The 19,792-nt window shown below is 41.1% G+C and overlaps 2 protein-coding genes across 5 annotated transcripts in view; one reads left to right on the plus strand and one right to left on the minus strand.

Annotated features, from left to right (window-relative positions):
- The window catches only part of LOC308390449 (uncharacterized protein), a 4,196-nt gene extending 3,202 nt beyond the window's left edge, over nucleotides 1-994 (minus strand). For 2 of the 4 annotated variants that reach the window (XM_080872470.1, XM_080872467.1), the window contains exons 1-3: nucleotides 854-994; nucleotides 707-781; nucleotides 1-162 (exon numbers count right to left, since the gene is read on the minus strand). The exon at nucleotides 1-162 is cut by the window's left edge and continues 17 nt beyond it. In XM_080872470.1, coding sequence (XP_080728596.1) covers nucleotides 1-46 — 46 coding nt within the window. In that variant the 5' untranslated portion in view covers nucleotides 47-162; nucleotides 707-781; nucleotides 854-994. Of the gene's footprint in view, nucleotides 163-254 lie in introns of all 4 variants that reach the window. The other 2 variants (XM_080872469.1, XM_080872468.1) reach the window with 2 other exon arrangements.
- plcd3b (phospholipase C, delta 3b) overlaps nucleotides 1-16,960 on the plus strand; it is a 35,315-nt gene extending 18,355 nt beyond the window's left edge. The window contains exons 8-16 of the mRNA XM_080872450.1: nucleotides 1,492-1,636; nucleotides 4,270-4,422; nucleotides 6,011-6,148; nucleotides 6,242-6,395; nucleotides 11,406-11,522; nucleotides 11,690-11,868; nucleotides 12,074-12,209; nucleotides 14,697-14,846; nucleotides 14,964-16,960. Coding sequence (XP_080728576.1) covers nucleotides 1,492-1,636; nucleotides 4,270-4,422; nucleotides 6,011-6,148; nucleotides 6,242-6,395; nucleotides 11,406-11,522; nucleotides 11,690-11,868; nucleotides 12,074-12,209; nucleotides 14,697-14,846; nucleotides 14,964-15,106 — 1,315 coding nt within the window. The 3' untranslated portion in view covers nucleotides 15,107-16,960. The remainder of the gene's footprint in view (nucleotides 1-1,491; nucleotides 1,637-4,269; nucleotides 4,423-6,010; nucleotides 6,149-6,241; nucleotides 6,396-11,405; nucleotides 11,523-11,689; nucleotides 11,869-12,073; nucleotides 12,210-14,696; nucleotides 14,847-14,963) is intronic.
- Nucleotides 16,961-19,792: the final 2,832 nt, after the last annotated feature.

Here is a 19,792-nt window from a genome sequence, read left to right on the forward strand (position 1 = left end):
TCTCAATCCAACTTTGGAATGTTCTAGACAAACAAGCCCAATCCATTGAGGCCACAACTGACAACTTGCAGGACTTAAACGATCTGTTGCTAAAATCTTGGTGCCAGATACTGCAACGTGTCTTCAGGGGTGCAATGGAGTCCTCAACAGGTCAGAGCTTTTCTGTGAGCAAAAGGGTATAAACACAATATTAGGCAGGTGGTCATAATGTTGGTGTATATACCTGGGAATTTGGTACTGTTAACAAAAGTTACCATTGACAAATGAACCCACATGTACAAGTTTTAACTAGCTGGCTAACCAACCCCATGTTGGCAATTATACTTTAGTGTAGAAATGTTTATACCATGGCATTGTTCAACATTATACATAAGTTAAAGTCATGGCGCATTACAGCTGGTGAGTTAATTTGGCAAGCCAGATAATTCCACTCACGCATACTTTTACTAAGTATAACTTAACCAAACAAGATACAGTTAGCCAGCCAGCTATAACTCAGCTATTCCGCGTGAATCTGATGGTGCTGTCACGGGTTGCTCTGAGGATCCACTCGCAGGACTCCGGAGTTGTGTTTTAACAGAGACGGTTTATTTACAAGATCTCCACCAAGTGTATTTACAGACAGTGCCAGGATAGTGCTATAAACAAGATGTGAGAGGCAGGGTTCCAGGGAAAACAGGGGAATCACACACGCGCTCACGCCAACCTTTCTCTCTCCGCTAGTGACCAGTCACTCCTTCCACACTCCACACGGGGAAACACGGGGACGGGTCCGGGGAATCTAGAACACAGAGACACACGTTAACTTTCTGAGGCGGAGGCATGGGGAAACTTGGGCTCGACGTGTACTGACTAGAGTCCTCACAACAATCCAGCGTTGAACAGCTGACCTCCTCCCTCTAAAATACCAGCTGGTCTGATGAGGCCCAGGTGTTCCCAATCCAGGAAGGCGTGGGCCGAGGGCGTGAAGCCGCCATGAGTTCCGCCCCAGCCAAACAGGAGAGAGAGGGAGAGAGGGGGAGAGAGGGGGAGAGAGAGATAGAAAAGGAGAGCCAGGAGTGGGGAGATTATGATCAGCGCCTTGCCGATCCCGCAGGTCGTGACAGGTGCACCATTTGTATTGTTTACTGATGAAGTAGGTGGAAAATGGAAAATGTCAGATAGCTGGCAAATATTCATTGTAAGCAGGCATGCAAGTATGCAAGTAACATTAGCCAAAAAGATCACAGATATAAATTTTCAAAAGCAATCTCTTCTACAAAATACTATATAGCCATTTTGCCTTTATGTACTTTGTTATAGGATTTGATATGCTTAGAACAGTCATATGTTGATGTTACATTTGTCCAAAAAGTAATTAAATGCCATAATTTTTTTAAGTTACTTTAAATTTACTTTACTTCAGAAATATGTAATAAAAGGTGTTTAAGATGTAATTTTTTCTTAACCCAAGGTACACCTTTACTCACAAAGCTTGAATTTGTCTCTTAGAGCTCTAAAACATGGTTGTCGGTGTGTGGAGCTGGACTGTTGGGATGGAGACAAAGGAGAACCAGTTATCTATCATGGACACACACTTACTTCCAAAGTGCCCTTTGTTGAAGTAATTGAGACTATCAATGAGTATGCTTTCAAAGTGAGTACTTCACTGTAACCAAGAGTTCTCTGCAGAAAATGAAATCTTACTGTAGAAATTGTGTAGTATGGTATTTCAAACAATCTAAGCAACTACTGCAGATGTCATTGACTGACTTATTACAGTAGTGTAAATATATTAGAGGGTTAACTAGCTAATTGGAGCCTTGAATGTGTTCTAACAACCAACCATCAGCTGCAAAGTAATGCTCAATAATCAGATTGCTTCCTGTATAGATGCTGCTTTAGTCCACAGATTATAGAATTCTTACCTTGATTACCTGACATTAAAGAGACCACAATGAGCCAAAAACAATTCCTCACACAATCAGCAGAAGCTTCAAATGCTAACACTGTGCTGACATTCTCAATGTTCAGATATGTATATATATAGTTATATATTTGGAACCATCATGAATGACTTCTAGAAGCTAGTTTTGCTCATCTGAATGCATCATTAGTGATGGTAAATATATGTTTGTCCATTCTGATGATTTGACTTATGTCTTGAGATATATAGATATAGATGCTGCTGCTGTATATGTTCTTTGATTTTTACTGCTTGTCCTTCCTCTTGTGTTAGCTTTCTGTTACTGTCTCTTATGTTAACGTGTCAGTTTTGACCGTGCCTCAAATCAGCCAAAACGATACCCTCAAAACAATAATTTATCATCCAATTTGTTTGTTACCTGTTGGTTACCTTCTTCAGCTTCCTTATCTATGAAAAGATTGGTTTTAATGTGGCCCACAGGGCTTTTTTACAGGATACCTTTTCAATCGAAAAAAAATGGTAAACTGAACCTCAAGAGATTTTTTATGTTACCTTACTATTAATTACAACTACTAGAATATATCTCTAAAATAATTTGTTTTATTTATTCTTTATTTTAATGTTATTAACTATTGTAAGATCTGTGGTGTTACAGGTCAGTTTAATGCATACATATTTAGTTGGAGAGTTTTTTGGGGACAGTATTAAACAACAATGGTTGTCTCTATAAAGCACATTTTAAAGAAAGTGGAGCCCTGTCCTTCAGGGGTCAGTTCAAGTTTTTTTGTTTTGCTTGCCTTCGTTTTATTGTGTTCACCATGGTAAGTTTCTTCCTGAAGTCCTTATCCAGGGTCATAGATGGTAAAGAAATTGTCGCACATGATATTGTCACGTGTCCTCGCAGTCCAGTAATCATATTAAGGATTAGAAGTTTTCCTTGATTTTTCACAGGGATACTAATTGCACATTAGTCTGTGTAAGTCTGTAGATTCTGTGCATTGCAGTTTTTGCATCAGCTATGCATGGATTTCTGTGTCTTTTTTGCCAGTCTGGCTGGTGTTATGTTGCCAGATAGAGCATTTTTCCATGAAAGGGACAAAATGTTCATCTGCTGTCACCTCTGCCCTGGGTTGAACATCAGTGGAAGGAGATGCACCAATCTCTCCCATACATCTCTGATGGGGCAAGCTTGTCAGTTTTTGCTCTAGTACCACTGTTGTCAAATCTAAGGACTTTTAATACCATTCAAAAGAAAAAGATTCTGCCTGGCGATGCATCCAGAAACTATCAGTGTTTATAATGCACCAATATAAGCATCCAGATATTCCCAGAGGTGACATTCCAAATGTTGCCATGGACTGTTTTTTCTTTAAAGCATTGTAATAGCAATAATGACTTTTAGGAAAAGTGGTGAAATCAATAACAAATGAAAACATGTCTTGATGTCACGTATTCTTGTCACGGCACACCTGGTAATCCCAGGGGTCATTTTGGTGACATTTTCAGCAGTGGCCCTGCCATGCAAGCCAGGAGATACTGCACTCCAAGAGATGTGACCACTTTTGGATTTGTATGTTTCAGCAGAACAGAAGCAGCTTCAGCACCTGTGACCTCCTCATCAGACTTATCAGATGTATCTTTGTTGTATCCCGTGGTTGACATTCTCTATCATCCAGCTCCTCAGAAACTGGCTTGTCCATATTGCTATGCTGTTTTGTGTCTTCTGGCTAATTCTATTCAAATATATGATGCAGAACTTGGCTTATTGTAAATCTTCTCATTTTTGCATGCTGCAAACCGGAGATGTATACTCTGCATGTCACCAACATCTTTACATGTCTTACATTTTTATACATTTCCATCTGGATTACCTTTTCAATCAAGCAGTAGGGATAAAAGGGGCTGTTTGTTCTGAGGAGACAAACAGACAGAGAAGCCCCTAACTTCTCTCCGACAGTGTTAGTGAGCTCAGTGTGTTTATGATTTTAGTTTTGGCACTGATTATTTCATAATCTTACATTTTAACTGGGTCAGAACCGACCCTAACAACACAAAAGTCATAACTTTTGCCAAAGCATTTTGTAATTTTGTGAAATTTTTTTTTTATTTTATTTTGTTTAAATTGAGGTTCCTGACAAAGTCAAAAAGGCTCGATGCAATAAACAAATTTAAATAGCACTTCTATGCATTTAAAACCTAAAAACAGGTTGGTGCCAACCCTAACACAAGAGGAAGGTGTGTTATAAATCGACATTAGCCACAGTGACAATTTTGCTGACAGGCCAAGTGATAATTTCCTTATTTTTCTCTGGTCTACAGAAAATACTTTTCTCACTGACTTTCCAACATTGTGTCTGTCCCAGTCCTCTCCCTACCCTCTAATCCTGTCTTTGGAGAACCACTGCTCTCTGGAGCAGCAGAAAGTTATGGCTAGACATCTGCACTCCATTCTGGGAGACAAATTTCTAACAAAGCCTCTTGAAGGCCTGGATTCCCACAATTTGCCTTCCCCAGAGGTAAGTAGTCAAGTAATCAGTGAAAGTTCAGTTCCCATTAGCACTACTAAATCCACTGATAGCAAACATAACTTTATGTGGGACATGTAAATATTCCTGGGTTAATTAAACCACATGTAGATTGTTCTCACAATTACAGTTTTCATCAGATTAATAAAGATAAAAATGATCCATACAAAGAGATATATGTATTGTGCTTGATACTTTTCATTGGCAGGTGGACATTGCTGGCTGGATTTCAATGGCCTATAAAAGTTTTTCAGTCTCCAACCACTTTTACAGTTTTTAATCCTCAGCTGTAAAAGGCTGATAGGGTACCGTCATCACTCTGCCAGGCGTGGACACCCAACTTTAAAACATGATAAAGATGGCGACGTAGGATTTTTAAATTAATGCCATAGGTTCATTTACTAAAAACCTCAAATGAATTTGAATCTCGGGGACCTTCACGGTCAGAGGTCTATTTTTCTAAAATTCTTGTGAATACTGTAACTCAAGAAGGAAGTCACCTAGGAGTCTTACATTTATACAATAATTACTAGGAGGCTGAGGTGTAACACTGGCAGCTGTCAGTATTTTTCACAGCTGGTAAGACTGCTTACCATCTTTTATTATAACTGAAACTAATACAATTAAATACATTTGTTCTGACCTCTGATACTTCTGGTAAAACCTTAGAACATTTGTAGCTTTGTTTCAGCCTGGTATGGGAAAACTTGCAGTAAATGTTTCATGCGTCTTTTATCTCTCATGAGATTTTTTCAGAGCCCTTTGACATTTTTCTCATGTAACATAGTTATGCAGTAAGAATTTAATATATTCAAAAGCATTACAGAAAAATGTGAAAGTAGCCCCTTTCATGAGACAATTATTTAGGCCTGTAATCAGTTTTCAGTCTGTGAACATTACTAAATTTTATCTAAAATTTGAGCACTGCTCAGAGAGCTCTATTGGGAAGATTATGCTATAACTGCAGTTATAGGTTAATGTGTGCAGGGTTGGATGTGGCAGCACAGCGGAGGGTGGTCTCCATCTCCTGATTGGCCCTATCGGCCTGGCCATTACTCTGTGCGTGAAAACCAGAACAGAGACTGAACTGGGCTCAGAGGGAAGTACAGAATTTTTTCCAAACTCGGGAAGTGGGGACTGTGGCCTGATATGACATTCAGGCAGAAAACATGGTCAGTGATGAGTTGAGTGGTTTCCAGAACAAAGCGTAGCCTAGCCAGGGCGATGAAATTAGCTGCTTTAGAAAAATGGTCTACAATAGTTAGAATTGGGTTACCTGTTAAGGGGGCTAGTCCAGTGATGAACTCCAAAGCGATGTGGGATCAGGGACATCCCGGCATCGGCAAGGGTTGGAAGAGTACAAACGGAGAAGAGCTGGTGATTGTATTCTGAGCACAGTAGACACATATTCTTTAAAACATGTTCTATTATTAATGTGGGCCACCAGAACAAACATTGTGTGTGTGTGTGTGTGTGTGTGCGTGCGTGCGTGTGTGTGTGTGTGTGTGTGTGCGTGCGTGCGTGCGTGCGTGCGTGCGTGCGTGCGTGTGTGTGTGTGTGTGTGTGTGTGTGTGTGTAGGCTCTTAAAGGTAAAGTCCTAGTGAAGGGGAAGAAGGAGAGGTTGGAGGAATGCTCGTCCAGCTCTTCAGACCTCAGTTCCTCAGATGAGGAGACCAGCCGCATAGAAGGGAAACCCAGAAGGAAGGAGGATAAAAAGGTTGGTACGACACTATCCTAGAAACAGTACCTCTGACCACTTCTGGATGGTGACTAATTCAGTTGGTTTCTGTGTATGTGCATGTGATGTCAGGCAGGCGTCTCCAAGATAACTCCGGAGCTATCAGACCTGGTTGTGTACACTTGCAGTGTTCCCTTTAAAAGCTTCGAACAAGCTGCCAAAAGTCCAGCAACCAACATGTCATCTTTCTCCGAAAGTGATGCACTCAGACATATTAAGGACTCAGGTAGGACACGTCTAAACTTGCCTTTTAGAATAAAATGACTTTCTGGACTTTGGTTTTGCACAACACTGGTCACTATATTCTTCATTTCCGGTTAATACTTGTACAGCTGCTGTTATTGTGTATATATTTATTTATATTTAGATTTCTTCATACATTCTTATATAGTTCTATATTGTGTATTGTGTATTTTGTTGTACAGTTATTTTATTTTCAACTTTAATTTATATATTTATCTTTATCTTATTCTTCCCAGTTAAATTTACCCTTCATTCTAATTTGTGTTGTACAGTTATTTCATTTTTAACCTTAATTTATATTTTATTCCTTCCTAGTTAAATTTACCCTTTTTAATTTTTCATATTTATTTCCTATCTTATTCATAGCCTTTTCCTTTTTTGTTCTCTTTAGGTCACGAGCAGTTGTCCAAGCATTTCACTACATATCGTACTGTGTATGACTGTGTACGTGACAAATAAAATTTGAATTTGAATTTGAATTTGAATTTAAAATGGAATAGTTTGTACAGTACAAGTACAGTAGCAAAGGTACTGAGACACCCCACATTTCTTTATGTTTTGCAAGTAATATTGTTGGTTTGTTTTATAAGATGAAAGACAGAAGAAGGAAGCCAGGAATAGAAAGGGAAAAGGGACAGAATGATATTTAATCGTGATTAATCAAAATTAATCCACAGCAACCCTGTGATGAATCTGATTAAACATTTTAATTGTTTGACAGCACTAATATATCTGTATACTTACCTATTAGTATATAGTTTTTTTTTTAAATTGCATTTCACCTGAGAGGACCTGTGCTAAAAGATTGAAGAAAACTATTGAAATTCTCTATGAATTTAAGAATATATTCTTTGTTTATTCCCCATTTATTTCATTATATTGCATAAATGTCTGTTACAAGCTTAAATATAAAGTTGAAAAAGTGTAGTTGCAACCAGATGTTGATCAAGTAATTGCGATTAATCACAATTGATTACAGAAAATTGTGAGATTAATTAGTTAATTAAGTCTATTGACAGCACTAATTGCTATATGTTTCAAAATGGATTAAATCAAGCTTGTTAGACAGCCCATGGCTGGACCAAGAACAAGCACAAAAGCACAAAAGTAAAAATCTCTTATCTGCCTTTTATAAGCTCCAATATTAAAATCATACCTGCTTTAAAAGCCTTAACATAAACACATCTCCACCGGCGTGGTGGGAATTAAAAAAACAAAAAACAAAAAAAAACCCTAAATCTTTACTTATCATATGTAAACTAACAACCATTTGAAACAATACAGATATCTGTTGGAAAATAGAACAGAAAATACTCAATAGAAAAGAGAATACGAAATACTTTTACATCTTAGAAATACCTATAGGGGTAACTTTTACATTTTTGTACCCACTTTGTAATATTTGTAAGTTGTTATTAAACACTGATGATTTAATTTCCCTCCCTTCTTTCTCTATTTGATTTTGATCAGTCAAGATTAAAAACTTGTGGAGACTGATACGCTTAAATACGTTCAAAATGACTGAAAGCCCCAATTCACAACTTATACAATACAAAACTCTTAGCACACTATACAGGTCAAAGGATGTTCCAAATGGGCCTTACATCTAGCCCTCCATCCATCCATCTTCTTCAACTTATCCGGGACCGGGTCACAGAGGCAGCAGCCTAAGAAGAGAAGCCCAGACCTCCCCCTCCCCAGCCACCTCCTCCAGCTTGTCTAGGGAAACACCAAGGCGTTCTCAGGCCATCCGAGAGATATAATCTCTCCAGCGTGTCCTGGGTCTGCCTCAAGGCCTCCTCCTGGTGGGACATGCCCAGAACACCTCATCTAGGAGGTATTCTTGTCAGATGCCCAAACCACCTGAACTGGCTCCTTTCGATGTGGAGGAGCAGCGGCTCTACTCTGAGCCCCTCTCAGGTGGTCGTACTTCTCACCCTATCTCTAAGGGAGTGACCAGCCACAATTCGGAGGAAGTTTATTTCCACTGCTTCTATCCACGATCTCGTCCTTTTGGTCACTACTCACAGCCCATTACCATAGGTGAGGGTAGGCTTTGCTTTTCCTCAGCTCCCTTTTCACAATGACAGACCGCATCCGCATCACTGCAGCTGCAGCACCAATCCATCTGTCGATCTCCCGCTCCCGTCTCCCATCACTCGTGAACAAGACCCAGAGATACTTAAGCTCCTCCACTTGGGGCAAGAACTCGTTCCTGATCCGGAGTGGGCACTCCACCCTTTTCCGGCTCAAGACAATGGCCTCAGATTTGGAGGTGCTGATTGTCATTCCGCTTCACATTCGTCTGTGAACCATTCCAGTGCAAACTGTGGGCCATCACCTGATGAAGCCAACAGAACCACATCATCTGTGAAAAGCAGAGATGAGCTTCTGAGTGAAAGCCTTCCGCCACTTGGCGACGCCTAGAAATTCTGTCTATTGAAATTATGAAGAGAATCTGTGACAAAAGGGCAGCCCTGGCAGAGTCCATCATCCACTGAAAAGGAGTCCGACTTATTGCTGGCTATGCGGACCAAGCTCTTGCCATGGTTGTATAAGGATGGAATGGCCCGTAGCAATGGGCCAGACACCCCATACTCCCAAAGCACCTCCCAGGATTAGGTTAGATCTTCATGCAACATCGTAGCAGCATGCCGACCAAGACAGCCCTACTACATTCAGAGCCTTCAGGAACTCGGCTCCTTCCACGGGGCACAGCCACAAAGAAGTTGTTTGACTGCCTCACTGACCTCACCCCCAGAGATAGGTGAGTCGTCCCTCTCTGCTTCCTCCACAGAAGATGTGCCAGTGGCATTCAGGAAGGCTTCGAAGTATTCGTTCCACCACCCAAAAATGTTCTCAGCCGAAGTCAGCAGGACTCCATCAACACTATACACAGTGCAGGTAGAGCATCGTTTGACCCTCCTGAGTCACCTGACGGTTTGCCAGAATCTCTTCGAGACAGTTCAAAAGTATTCTTCCATGCCTTCTCTGAACTCGTTGCACACCCTAATTTTTGCTTCAGCCACTGCCCAAGGCGCATTCTGCTTGGCCTGTTGGTACCTACCAGCTGCTTCCATAGTCCCACATGCTAACCAACCCTGATAGGAATCCTTCTTCAGCCTGATGTCTCCCTTCATCTCTGGTGTCCTCCCCCGCCACCTAATCCAACTCACCGCCAGGTGGTGATCAGTTGACAGCTCAGACCCTCTCTTTGCCCTTGTGCCCAGAACATATGGCCGTTGGTCTGGAGATATGATTACAAAACCGATTGACCTGTGACCTAGGGTGCCCTGGTGCCACGTGCACTAATGGAAACCTTTATATTTGAACATGGTGGTCGTTATGGACAAACTGTGATTTGCACAGAAGTCCAACAACAAAACACCACTCGAGTTCAGATCTGGCAGGCCGTTCCTCCAAGTCTCACTGTTGTTGAAGCCCCATGAGTGTTGAAGTCTCCCAGTAGGACAGCAGGGTCCCCAGGTGGAGCACCGTCAAGTACCCTGCCCAGGAACTCCAAGAAGGCCGGGTACTCTGAACCGTCGTTTGGCACATAAGCACAGATGACAGTCAGGACCTGTTCCCTGACCCAAAGGCGCAGGGAACAAACTCTCTCGTCCACTAGGGGAAACCCCAATGTACAGGCAGCAAGCCAAGGAAATACTAGTATGGTCTTGTATGCCTTTCCAGAGGTTCTGGCAGAGGATATTCTGAAGACCTATCCATTTAGGTTTAGTTGGTGCATCCCATCCTCACCCAAACTGTGCATCTTAGGTGACATAAGTGAATTAGATATTCAACCATATACAACACATCTAGTCCTTACTGCCCCATACATCGATAATAAAATGATCCTTATGAATTGGAAATTAAAAAATGATTTGTATATTACGCAATATAGAAATTTAATCTAGATTAAATTAGTTTGGAGAAAAGGTCTGCCTCCTCCCGTCTGCATTAGCTACACTATCCTTTGTGGTAGAGTCGGTGGGTGCTGGCCTTGGGTGCAACCGTGTTCTGGGGCACTGTTGAAATGGTCCAGAGTCTCTTTTCCTTGGGTGGTGGGGCTGCAGAGGGGGTGACAATCACTACTGTCTGCCTCTCAGTGTTACATGCACCTTAGACATTGGGGGGAAGGTGTAGATTTTGCACTGCTGACCAGCAGTCTTGTACTCATGTCCCATCTGTCCCCTCAACTTTGATAGCACTCTACTTTTCACATAGTCATTCTCACTATTAACACCTCATGCACCTCACACAAAAATTAGGGCCAAGGATATATATTGCTTTATAGACCGGTCGCCACTCTTTCAATGATGAGCATGTACAGATGTACAGATCCTGATACAGGATGTACAGGACTGGTTTAAATGGGTGGTCAGGGAAGCCATTAACATTAAAAGGGAAATACCATCTCTAAATTGAGTAAGGGGGCTAAGGGTACATCTTTCACCATCTTACAATGCTGTGATTGCAGCCATTCCCCAACTCTCTGTGAATGGTGCTTTGATCAGTGGTTGTTTATCAGTGGTAATGACAATTTGGATATTAATGATCGACAAACTGACCTCACAACCTATTTGTTTAAAAGGCCAGCAGTCCTGCAGTCAGCTGAGACTGAAGAAGTCACTTGGATGAGTGTCAAAATGTTTCTCCAACAGAACAGAATCAACTTGGGATATCTGTGTGTGTGTGTGTGTGTGTGTGTGTGTGTGTGTGTGTGTGTGTGTGTGTGTGTGTGTGTGTGTGTGTGTGTGTGTGTGTGTGTGTGTGTGTGTGTGTGTGTGTGTGTGTGTGGCTAGGCCTGGGCACCTAGCAAGCAAGATCTAAAGATAGAGACTTGTGCACAGAACTGTGTGCTGCAATCTAGATGTAGAAGTTTATATAAACTTAGAATTTGGGTAGAGAAATTCCTGTGTTGACTGTACCTTATTCAAGAGCATAACGACAATGCAAAATGTGTTGAACTTTTCTTGTTCTCTAAATTCAGGGGTGTATTTTGTTCGTCACAACAGTCACCACTTGAGCAGGATCTACCCCTCAGGCCAGCGCCTCCATTCCTCCAACTATAACCCTCAGGAGATGTGGAATGCAGGCTGTCAAATTGGTGAGAGCATTTTTTAATATGTTCTATTTTTAAGAGAAGCAAACAGAAAGTAAAGTAAAGAACTGTCACTAACTGTTCTCCCACACTCGCGCCTCCAGTGGGTAGACTAATGGACATTGTCTCGGGAGGCCTGCAAGCTCTTCACACTGATGTTTTGTTTTCTCCAGTTGCTCTGAACTTCCAGACACCTGGTGAGCAGATGGATTTGAACCAAGGCAGGTTTCTGCAAAATGGTGAGTGTGGGTACATTCTGAAACCTGCCTTCTTGTGTCAGCCTGACAGTACTTTCAATCCTGAGAATGTGGGAGGAGGTCCTGGCCACAGACCTGTCATGCTCACTGTTCGGGTAAGATGGAAACTAAATCTGTCTAGGAGTATTTTAAGCTTGGTGACCAAATGTTTCTTATTGTAACGATTTTAGAAAGCTCTAGTTGCCTCAATATTGATTCCCATTAAAGAAATTTGTCTATTTCTTGAGTGGGTTCTTCTTCTCCAATCTATAATGATACTTTAATTAAATAAAGATCTCTCTTGCTTTGTTGTTATTCCAGGTCATTTCAGCTCAGCAGCTGCCTAAACCAGAATGGGATAAGCCCAGCTCCATTGTGGACCCACAAGTGTGGGTGGAGATCCACGGCGCTCCTATTGACAACAATAAGAAGAAAACGCATTATGTTGAAAACAATGGTATATATGTCTTTACAATAAAAGATCATTTTATAGTTGAATGGCTTCAGCTTTAAGGGCAGTGTAGTTGTTAGCCCTGTCAGCTCACAGAAAGAGGTTCCTGGGTTTGATTGTGACAGGTTATAATTTCGTACCCATGTGGGTTCTCTTTGGGACATAGTACAACATCACTATTTATTTAAGAAAAATGAAGCTAACATGCAGAGGCAACCTATGAAAAAGTAATAACACCTTTATTGCTTTCAGAAAAATTAAGAGAGTAAGTAGTGGCCAATCAGCAGCAAATGTGACCACCTTTATAAAAGAAGTTTAGAAGAAAAGAAGTCAACTTTATTATCTATTCTGCAATATTTACAGGAAACAGACTGGGCCATAATGTCTTTTCCCCCTGTGCAACTAGAAATAATCTAAACTAAAATAAAAATGAGGACCATAAGAATATGAAAACAAATTTGAGGTATTACAATTATTACTCTTTATATATAAAAATGTCAAAAAATCCAAACATCAAACCAGTTTAAACCCCTACTAACTAGGGGTGAAAGTGGGCTGAAGTGGTGTTTTTGGTGCAGATGTCTGTCCGTTGTGGTCTCGGTACTTTAGTGTCAAGCTAGCACTACACAGGAGGGGTACATAAAAAGGGAATAACTCAGGTAATTTCAAATGAAACTTCTCTATCAGCTCAACAAATAATAGCAAACACACTGTTTGTGCACAGCTTATATGTTTTGTGTGTTTCTGCTCGCTGAAGTTACACCGTGTGTACTTTCCAACTGGCATTTGATAAACTGCAAATTAAAACTTAGGCATGCCCTAATTTTTAAATAATATCTTGGATCTGTGTATGATGTGAAGTTATGATTTTCATATTGTGAAACTTCCTGCAAAACAAATTGAGGTACACTACAATTATATTATTCAAAAGCTGCATGAACATATTCTGCAGTTTAGTGCAGGATAAACAGGTTAGCTTAGCAGTATTGTGAGGAATTTACAGTAAAGCACTGTTATGGACTGTTGATGTGGCTGTGATGTTCATGGTCAGTGTTAATTTACAATAACTGATGATGCTTAGATTCATTCATTAAATTCCACCTTCATACCGCCTGTATACTGTCTTGTATAAAGACATTATAAACAGTATATATTAGTGCAGGGGTTAGAAATAAGCCAAGATAGCTTATGAAATATTGGGTTACATCTTGTTGAATTAAGTTGTGTAAATCCGCAAAGAGCAGTGAACCTCAGCAGCAGCAGCAGCAGATCAGCTGAGCACACCCTGTATACAAAGAAAATCTACTGGAGCGCACAATGGAAATTATTATGAGTTGTGTTTCTTTCCCCCATGCTGATCCACTACAAGTACATTTCATCCTTTTTCACTTTATTTGAGTAAAGAAATCGAATCAGTAATTTTACCAGAGTATTTTTTAACACCAGTATCTGTACTTCTACTAAAGTAAACAATGTGTATTTTTGCCACCTCTGCTCAATAAAATTTACATATACTGCTTTTGTAAAAAATCACCATGTTGCGCAGTGTTTAAAACAGTGGGTCAGATGGAAATTGCGATTCTGCCTAAGTATGTGGCTAGAGACTGGCCACGTATGTAATATGCTAAATGTGGAGAAGAAGATAATTCATAGGTGCTTGTGTGCCATGGAGCCAATTTTTAATTCAGTTTTGCACCTTGAGTGTCAAGATATTAAGAATTATAACTACTGTATGTTTTATCATCTCAGAAGAAGAAGCCATGGAAGAAGTAAGAATGTGAAAGAAACTAATAGCGAGTTAATGCAACTACGGATAAACTGTGGTCCTCTTCCTCACCTTAAAGCTCAGCTTCTGAACTGCAATCAGGGCTCTAACACATGAAAACATGAATAAACATGTTTATTTATTCCCGTTATTGTCACCAGTGTGAGAGTGTATAACAGCTAATGTTAAACTTGAGTGTCCTAAGTATCACACTTTTCATCTGATGAAAAATTCAATTATGTTCTGACATCTTATGATTTTTTTTTCATTTACTTTATTTCCTTTGCATGGTAAAGTTTGAACTTTGGAAATGCAGTGATGAATGGTGTTCACTAACAGTTCTTGAGCCATGCAGTGATTTCTATTCCGGAATCATGTTAGGTTGTATTAAAAGTGGACAGCTCAGTTTTACACCAGGCATAAAAGCTTAGAAACACTATCACTTTGGGTGGCTGTAGCTCAGGTGGTAGAGCAGATCATCTACTGATTGGAAGGTTGGTGGTTCGATTCCCGGCTTCCCCTAGTCTGCATGCCAAATATCCTTGGGCAAGATACTAACCTGAAATTGCTCTCCGATGCATTGATCGGAGTGTGAATGTCAGTTGTGTGAATGGGTGAATGCACAAGTTGTGTAAAGCGCTTTGAGTGCTCAGAAGAGTGGAAAAGCGCTATATAAGAACCAGTCCATTTACAAAACTTAGTGTGTGAATTTATGTTCTTCATTACAGGCTTTAATCCACGGTGGGACTGCACCTTTAACTTTACCGTCCATGTCCCTGACTTGGCTCTGGTCCGCTTTTTGGTGGAGGATCATGACTATACTTCCAGAAATGACTTCCTGGGACAATTCACTCTCCCTTTCCCCAGTGTCCGCACAGGTATGTGTGGCAGCAAATGGGTTAATATGAGTGTGTGGGTGTGTGTGTGTGTCGTCAACATCAACACAATATGAATAGCCAATATTCTACTTATCTTAAACCCCCTTAACTCTGCAGGTTATCGTCATGTCCGACTGCTCAAGATGGATGGATCAAGCCTTTCACCTGCGTCACTCTTTATACATATTAAGGTCACTCCCTGTCAGAATTCCAAATCTTCAGCAAAATCGCCAACCCACTTTCCAACCAAGAATCCCTAATCCCACTTCTGCCCTTCAGCCACATGATCATTCCATGGTAGTTAATCAGAGAAAACTCAGTGGTTACAGCTTTCTCTCACGGTATCATCAACTGATTCATTTTTTTTACGCAATAGAAATGTTTCAAAACTGTATTTGAGATTTGTTAAGAAGACAACATTGTTATGCAAAGCTAAAAGCCAATTAGGTAATACTATCCATACCAGTGACTTATGATACACCTAAGATTTCAGAGCAGTCGATTTAAGTGTCTGTTTTACCTGAATAATTGTAATAATGTCTCATTTGTAGAAAGCTTCCCAAGTACTATAAACTCTTAGAAGTAGGGTTGGAGTCAGAGCTGGGAACTAATAGAGTACAAGTACTTTGCATTATATACATGCTGTTGTAGTTAAGTAGAATTTTTAGCTCTGTTTTAGATCTGTTTATCTGTACGTTACTTGAGTATTTATTTTTGTGACAACTTTTACTTTTACTCCCTACATCTTAACCAAAATATATCTGTATATCAATATACATATTTTCTACTCCTTACATTTTCAAATGTTTGTTACTTTAAATTTAAAACACTTGAGAAGAGTTATTTCTTGACATTTCACAGATAACTGTTAGTGTATCCATCACAGGTTCTTATAGCATGTGATGAATTAAACAAAGGGAAATCTAGCTAGTGCTACAGAAGAGGATCAAGCATAAAAGAAGTAACATTAGTGGCAGGCAATTGGAAGTACAAAGGTTCAATCAGCTTAATACATACATATTGCCAAAACTATTCACTCACGCATCCAAATCATTGAATTCAGGTGTTCCAATCACATCCATGGCCACAGGTGTATAAAATCAAGTGCGTAGGCATGCAGTGAAAGAATGAGTTACTCCCAGGAGTTCAATTAATTCCAGGATGTCCTGTTAGGATGCCCCCTGTGTAACAAGTCCAGTCATGAAATTTCCTTGCTACTAAATATTCCACAATCAACTTTTAGTGGTATTATAACAAAGTAAAAGCGACTGGGAATGAGAGCAACTCAGCCACAAAGTGGTAGGCCACATAAAACCACAGAGTGGGGTCAGTGGATGCTGAGGTGCATACTGCACAGAGGTCACCAGGTTTCTGAGTCAATTGCTCCAGAACCTCTAAACTTCATGTAGCCTTCAGATAAGCTTGAGAACAGTGCATAGAGAGCATAATGGACTGTGTTTCCATGGCCGAGCAGCTGCGTCCAAGCATTATATAATACAAGCAGTTGGTGTAAAGCATGAGACCACTGGACTCTAGGGCAGTGGAGAAGTTTTCTCTGGAGTGACAAATCACACTTCTTTGTCTGGAAATCCAATGGATGAGTCTGGGTTTTGTGGTTGCCAGGAGAATGGTACTTGTCTGACTGTACTGTGCCAAGAGTAAAGTTTGGACAGTTGGTATTGTACGCTGTGTTGGGGAGTAATGGAATACATGTGCGTTACGTGTTTAAAGTAACTGTCTTCCGTTACACTTACCGTTTAAAAGGGTGGTATTCAGAATACAGTTACTTTGTTGAAACAAAGGGATTGCATGGCGGTCTTTTCCTGTTTCATATGTTAGGCTATGCCCTCTTTATTTATGGTAATTCCACGCTGGTGGACACCCAAACAAAACATGCATTAAGAGCCTCTAATGACCGTGTCTCAATCTCGCGGCCCATGTCACCTCTACTTGCAGCCTGCATATCAAAGTTGACCCAGACAACAAAGTAAAGCTAGTTTTCGGCTACGAGCCCGACGCGAACCGACGTATTAGCCAGAGGTCCCTTTACTACGGTTCGGAGCCTGTTTTATACACGCGCTGAATAGTTTTCTATACGAGATCGCTGCAAAAAGTGCAGCCTTACCTAATGTCCACCTACTGTTACTCATTTATATTAAGATTTAAATATCTAGTTGGTATTGGTATGGCGAGTAACCTTCAGTGATAGTAATAAATCACAGCAATAGTACAATCATGTAGTTGTAAAAAGCATGATAATATATTAAGTAATCCAAAGTATTCAGAATACGTTACTCTCATTGAGTAACATAACGGAATACATTACAAAATACATTTTGGGTAATGTAATCTGTAATCTGTAGTGGAATACATTATAAAAGTAACCTTCCCAACACTGGTTGTATGACACCAACTGTCTCCCGGTGGGACATGCCTGGAACACCTCACCCAGGAGGCGCCCAGGGGGCATCGTTGTCAGATGCCCGAACCACCTCAGCTGGCTCCTTTCGATGTGGAGCAGCAGCAGCTCTACTCTGAGCCCCTCCCGGACGGCCGAACTTCTCACCCTATCTCTAAGGGAGAGGCCAGCCACCCTTCGGAGGAAGCTCATTTCTGCCGCTTGTATCCGCGATCTCGTTCTTTCGGTCACTACCCACAGCTCGTGGCCATAGGTGAGGGTAGGGACGTAGATCGACCGGTAAATTGAGAGCTTCGCTTTTACACTCAGCTCCCTCTTCACCACGACGGACCGGTGCAGCGTCCGCATTACTGCAGCCGCAGCACCAATCTGTCTGTCGATCTCCGGCTCCCTTCTCCCATCACTCGAGAACAAGACCCCGAGATACTTGAACTCCTCCACTTGGGGCAGGAACTCATCCCCGACCCGGAGTGGGCACTCCACCCTTTTCCGGCTGAGAACCATGGCCTCAGATTTGGAGGTGCTGATCCTCATTCCCGCTGCTTCACACTCGGCTGCGAACCGTTCCAGTGCGAGCTGGAGGCCCTCACCCGATGAAGCCAACAGAATCACATCATCCGCGAAAAGCAGAGATGAGATTCTGAGGCCACCAAAGCGAAAGCCCTCCGCCACTTGGCTGCACCTAGAAATCCTGTCCATAAAAATTATGAACAGAACCGGAGACAAAGGGCAGCCCTGGCGGAGCCCATCACCCACCGGGAACGAGTCCGACTTATTGCCGGCAATGCGAACCAAGCTCTTGCAACGGTTGTATAGAGATCGAATGGCCCGTAGCAATGGGCCAGACACCCCATACTGCCGCAACACCTCCCACAGGACACCCCGAGGGACACGGTCGAATGCCTTCTCCAAGTCCACAAAACACATGTAGACTGGTTGGGCAAACTCCCATGCACCCTCAAGTATCCTGGAGAGGATAAAGAGCTGGTCCAGTGTTCCGCGACCAGGACAAAAACCGCATTGTTCCTCCTGTATCCGAGGTTCGACTAGCGGACGAACTCTCCTTTCCAGCACCCTGGCATAGACTTTCCCAGGGAGGCTGAGGAGTGTGATCCCCCTGTAGTTGGAACACACCCTCCGGTCCCCCTTCTTAAAGATGGGGACCACCACCCCGGTCTGCCAGTCCACAGGTACTGCCCCTGATCTCCACGCAACATTGCCCTATATTAATGTATCTATGATAAAATATTGGTTTTGCAGTGTTGTTTTATCATTTTTTAACCAGTGCAAAATAAGTATGAGTCAGGTGGATTACATTGTTATCCATTATACCATTATTATGGTAATATTATTAGTGATACCCGAGTCATACCAGAGCATTGTGGTAGAGTATAAAAGTGTACATGTTTTGATTCACCTCTGACCTTACTTTTCCATCCTCATCTAGGACCATGAGGGTAATGAGATTTCAGAGCCAAAGGAGGTTTCTCCTTAGAAAGAGTAGAGCCGCTGATCTTCTGTTTTCAGGGAATGCCCAAGTCTGGCCAGGAAAAGTTATGTATTTTTCCAGCTTGGGAAGACTTTGGGGCCTGCTAGGAGGAGGTGGATAATGCTGCTAGACTAAATGTATCCCTCACATATCCTGTTGCCACATTGACCAAACATTTTCCTCTGCTGTAGATAAACGTGATATACAGTGCTGTGAAAAAGTATTTGCTCCTTTCATGGATTCTTTTTTGTTGTATATTTCTTACAGTTATATTTCAGATCAACAAACACATTTTAGTATCAGAAAAAAGATAACCTGAATACATACAAAATACAGTTTTTAAGTTTTAAGTTTTTATTTATTACAAACCAGGTCCTGTGTGGAAACTTAACTGCAGTTTCTCCTGCGCTGGCTGGGGAAGATTTTTAATATTGTTTTTCTCCTTCAACCATGTTATGAGCATTGAAGTTGCAGACTGTGTCCACAAGAGGACACTCTGCGGCTGTCCTGTTGGTAACACATGGAACAGCTGATCTGAGCAGGGTGAAGTGTAAAACAAGTAAATAAATAACTACAAATAAATGTTAGGGTAATCGGGTCATGTTTTATACATCTGAAAGAAAAGACTACAGGAAATTCACTGGAATGTCAGAGATTTAAAATCTCCAAATATCAGTATTGGTGTTAAAAGATAATATATTGATCTGACTTTTTTTTTTTTTTAAAGGTTACAGAACCTATAACATCTATATAAAGACAAACTATATGAGAACTTTTTAATTCAAATCGAAAGCGTTTTTAGCACTGGGTAGTGGACAGACAGTATTATTCTGAAGCTGTAGCTTACTGTAAACATAAAGGCTTAAAATGATTAAATCGATTACATAATAGACATGCAAAATCTATTTGTCAGAGTATGGTAGTTTTGTCACATATTTGTTCGATGTTTACTTAAGATACCACGTGGGCATGTGAACATAAGTTTAGCACAAATGGATATTTAGAAATGTCTGAGACAAGAATTGTACATTTACTGTC

This window comes from Rhamphochromis sp. 'chilingali' (assembly GCF_963969265.1).
Source record: "Rhamphochromis sp. 'chilingali' genome assembly, chromosome: 22".
Lineage (NCBI taxonomy): Eukaryota > Metazoa > Chordata > Actinopteri > Cichliformes > Cichlidae > Rhamphochromis > Rhamphochromis sp. 'chilingali'.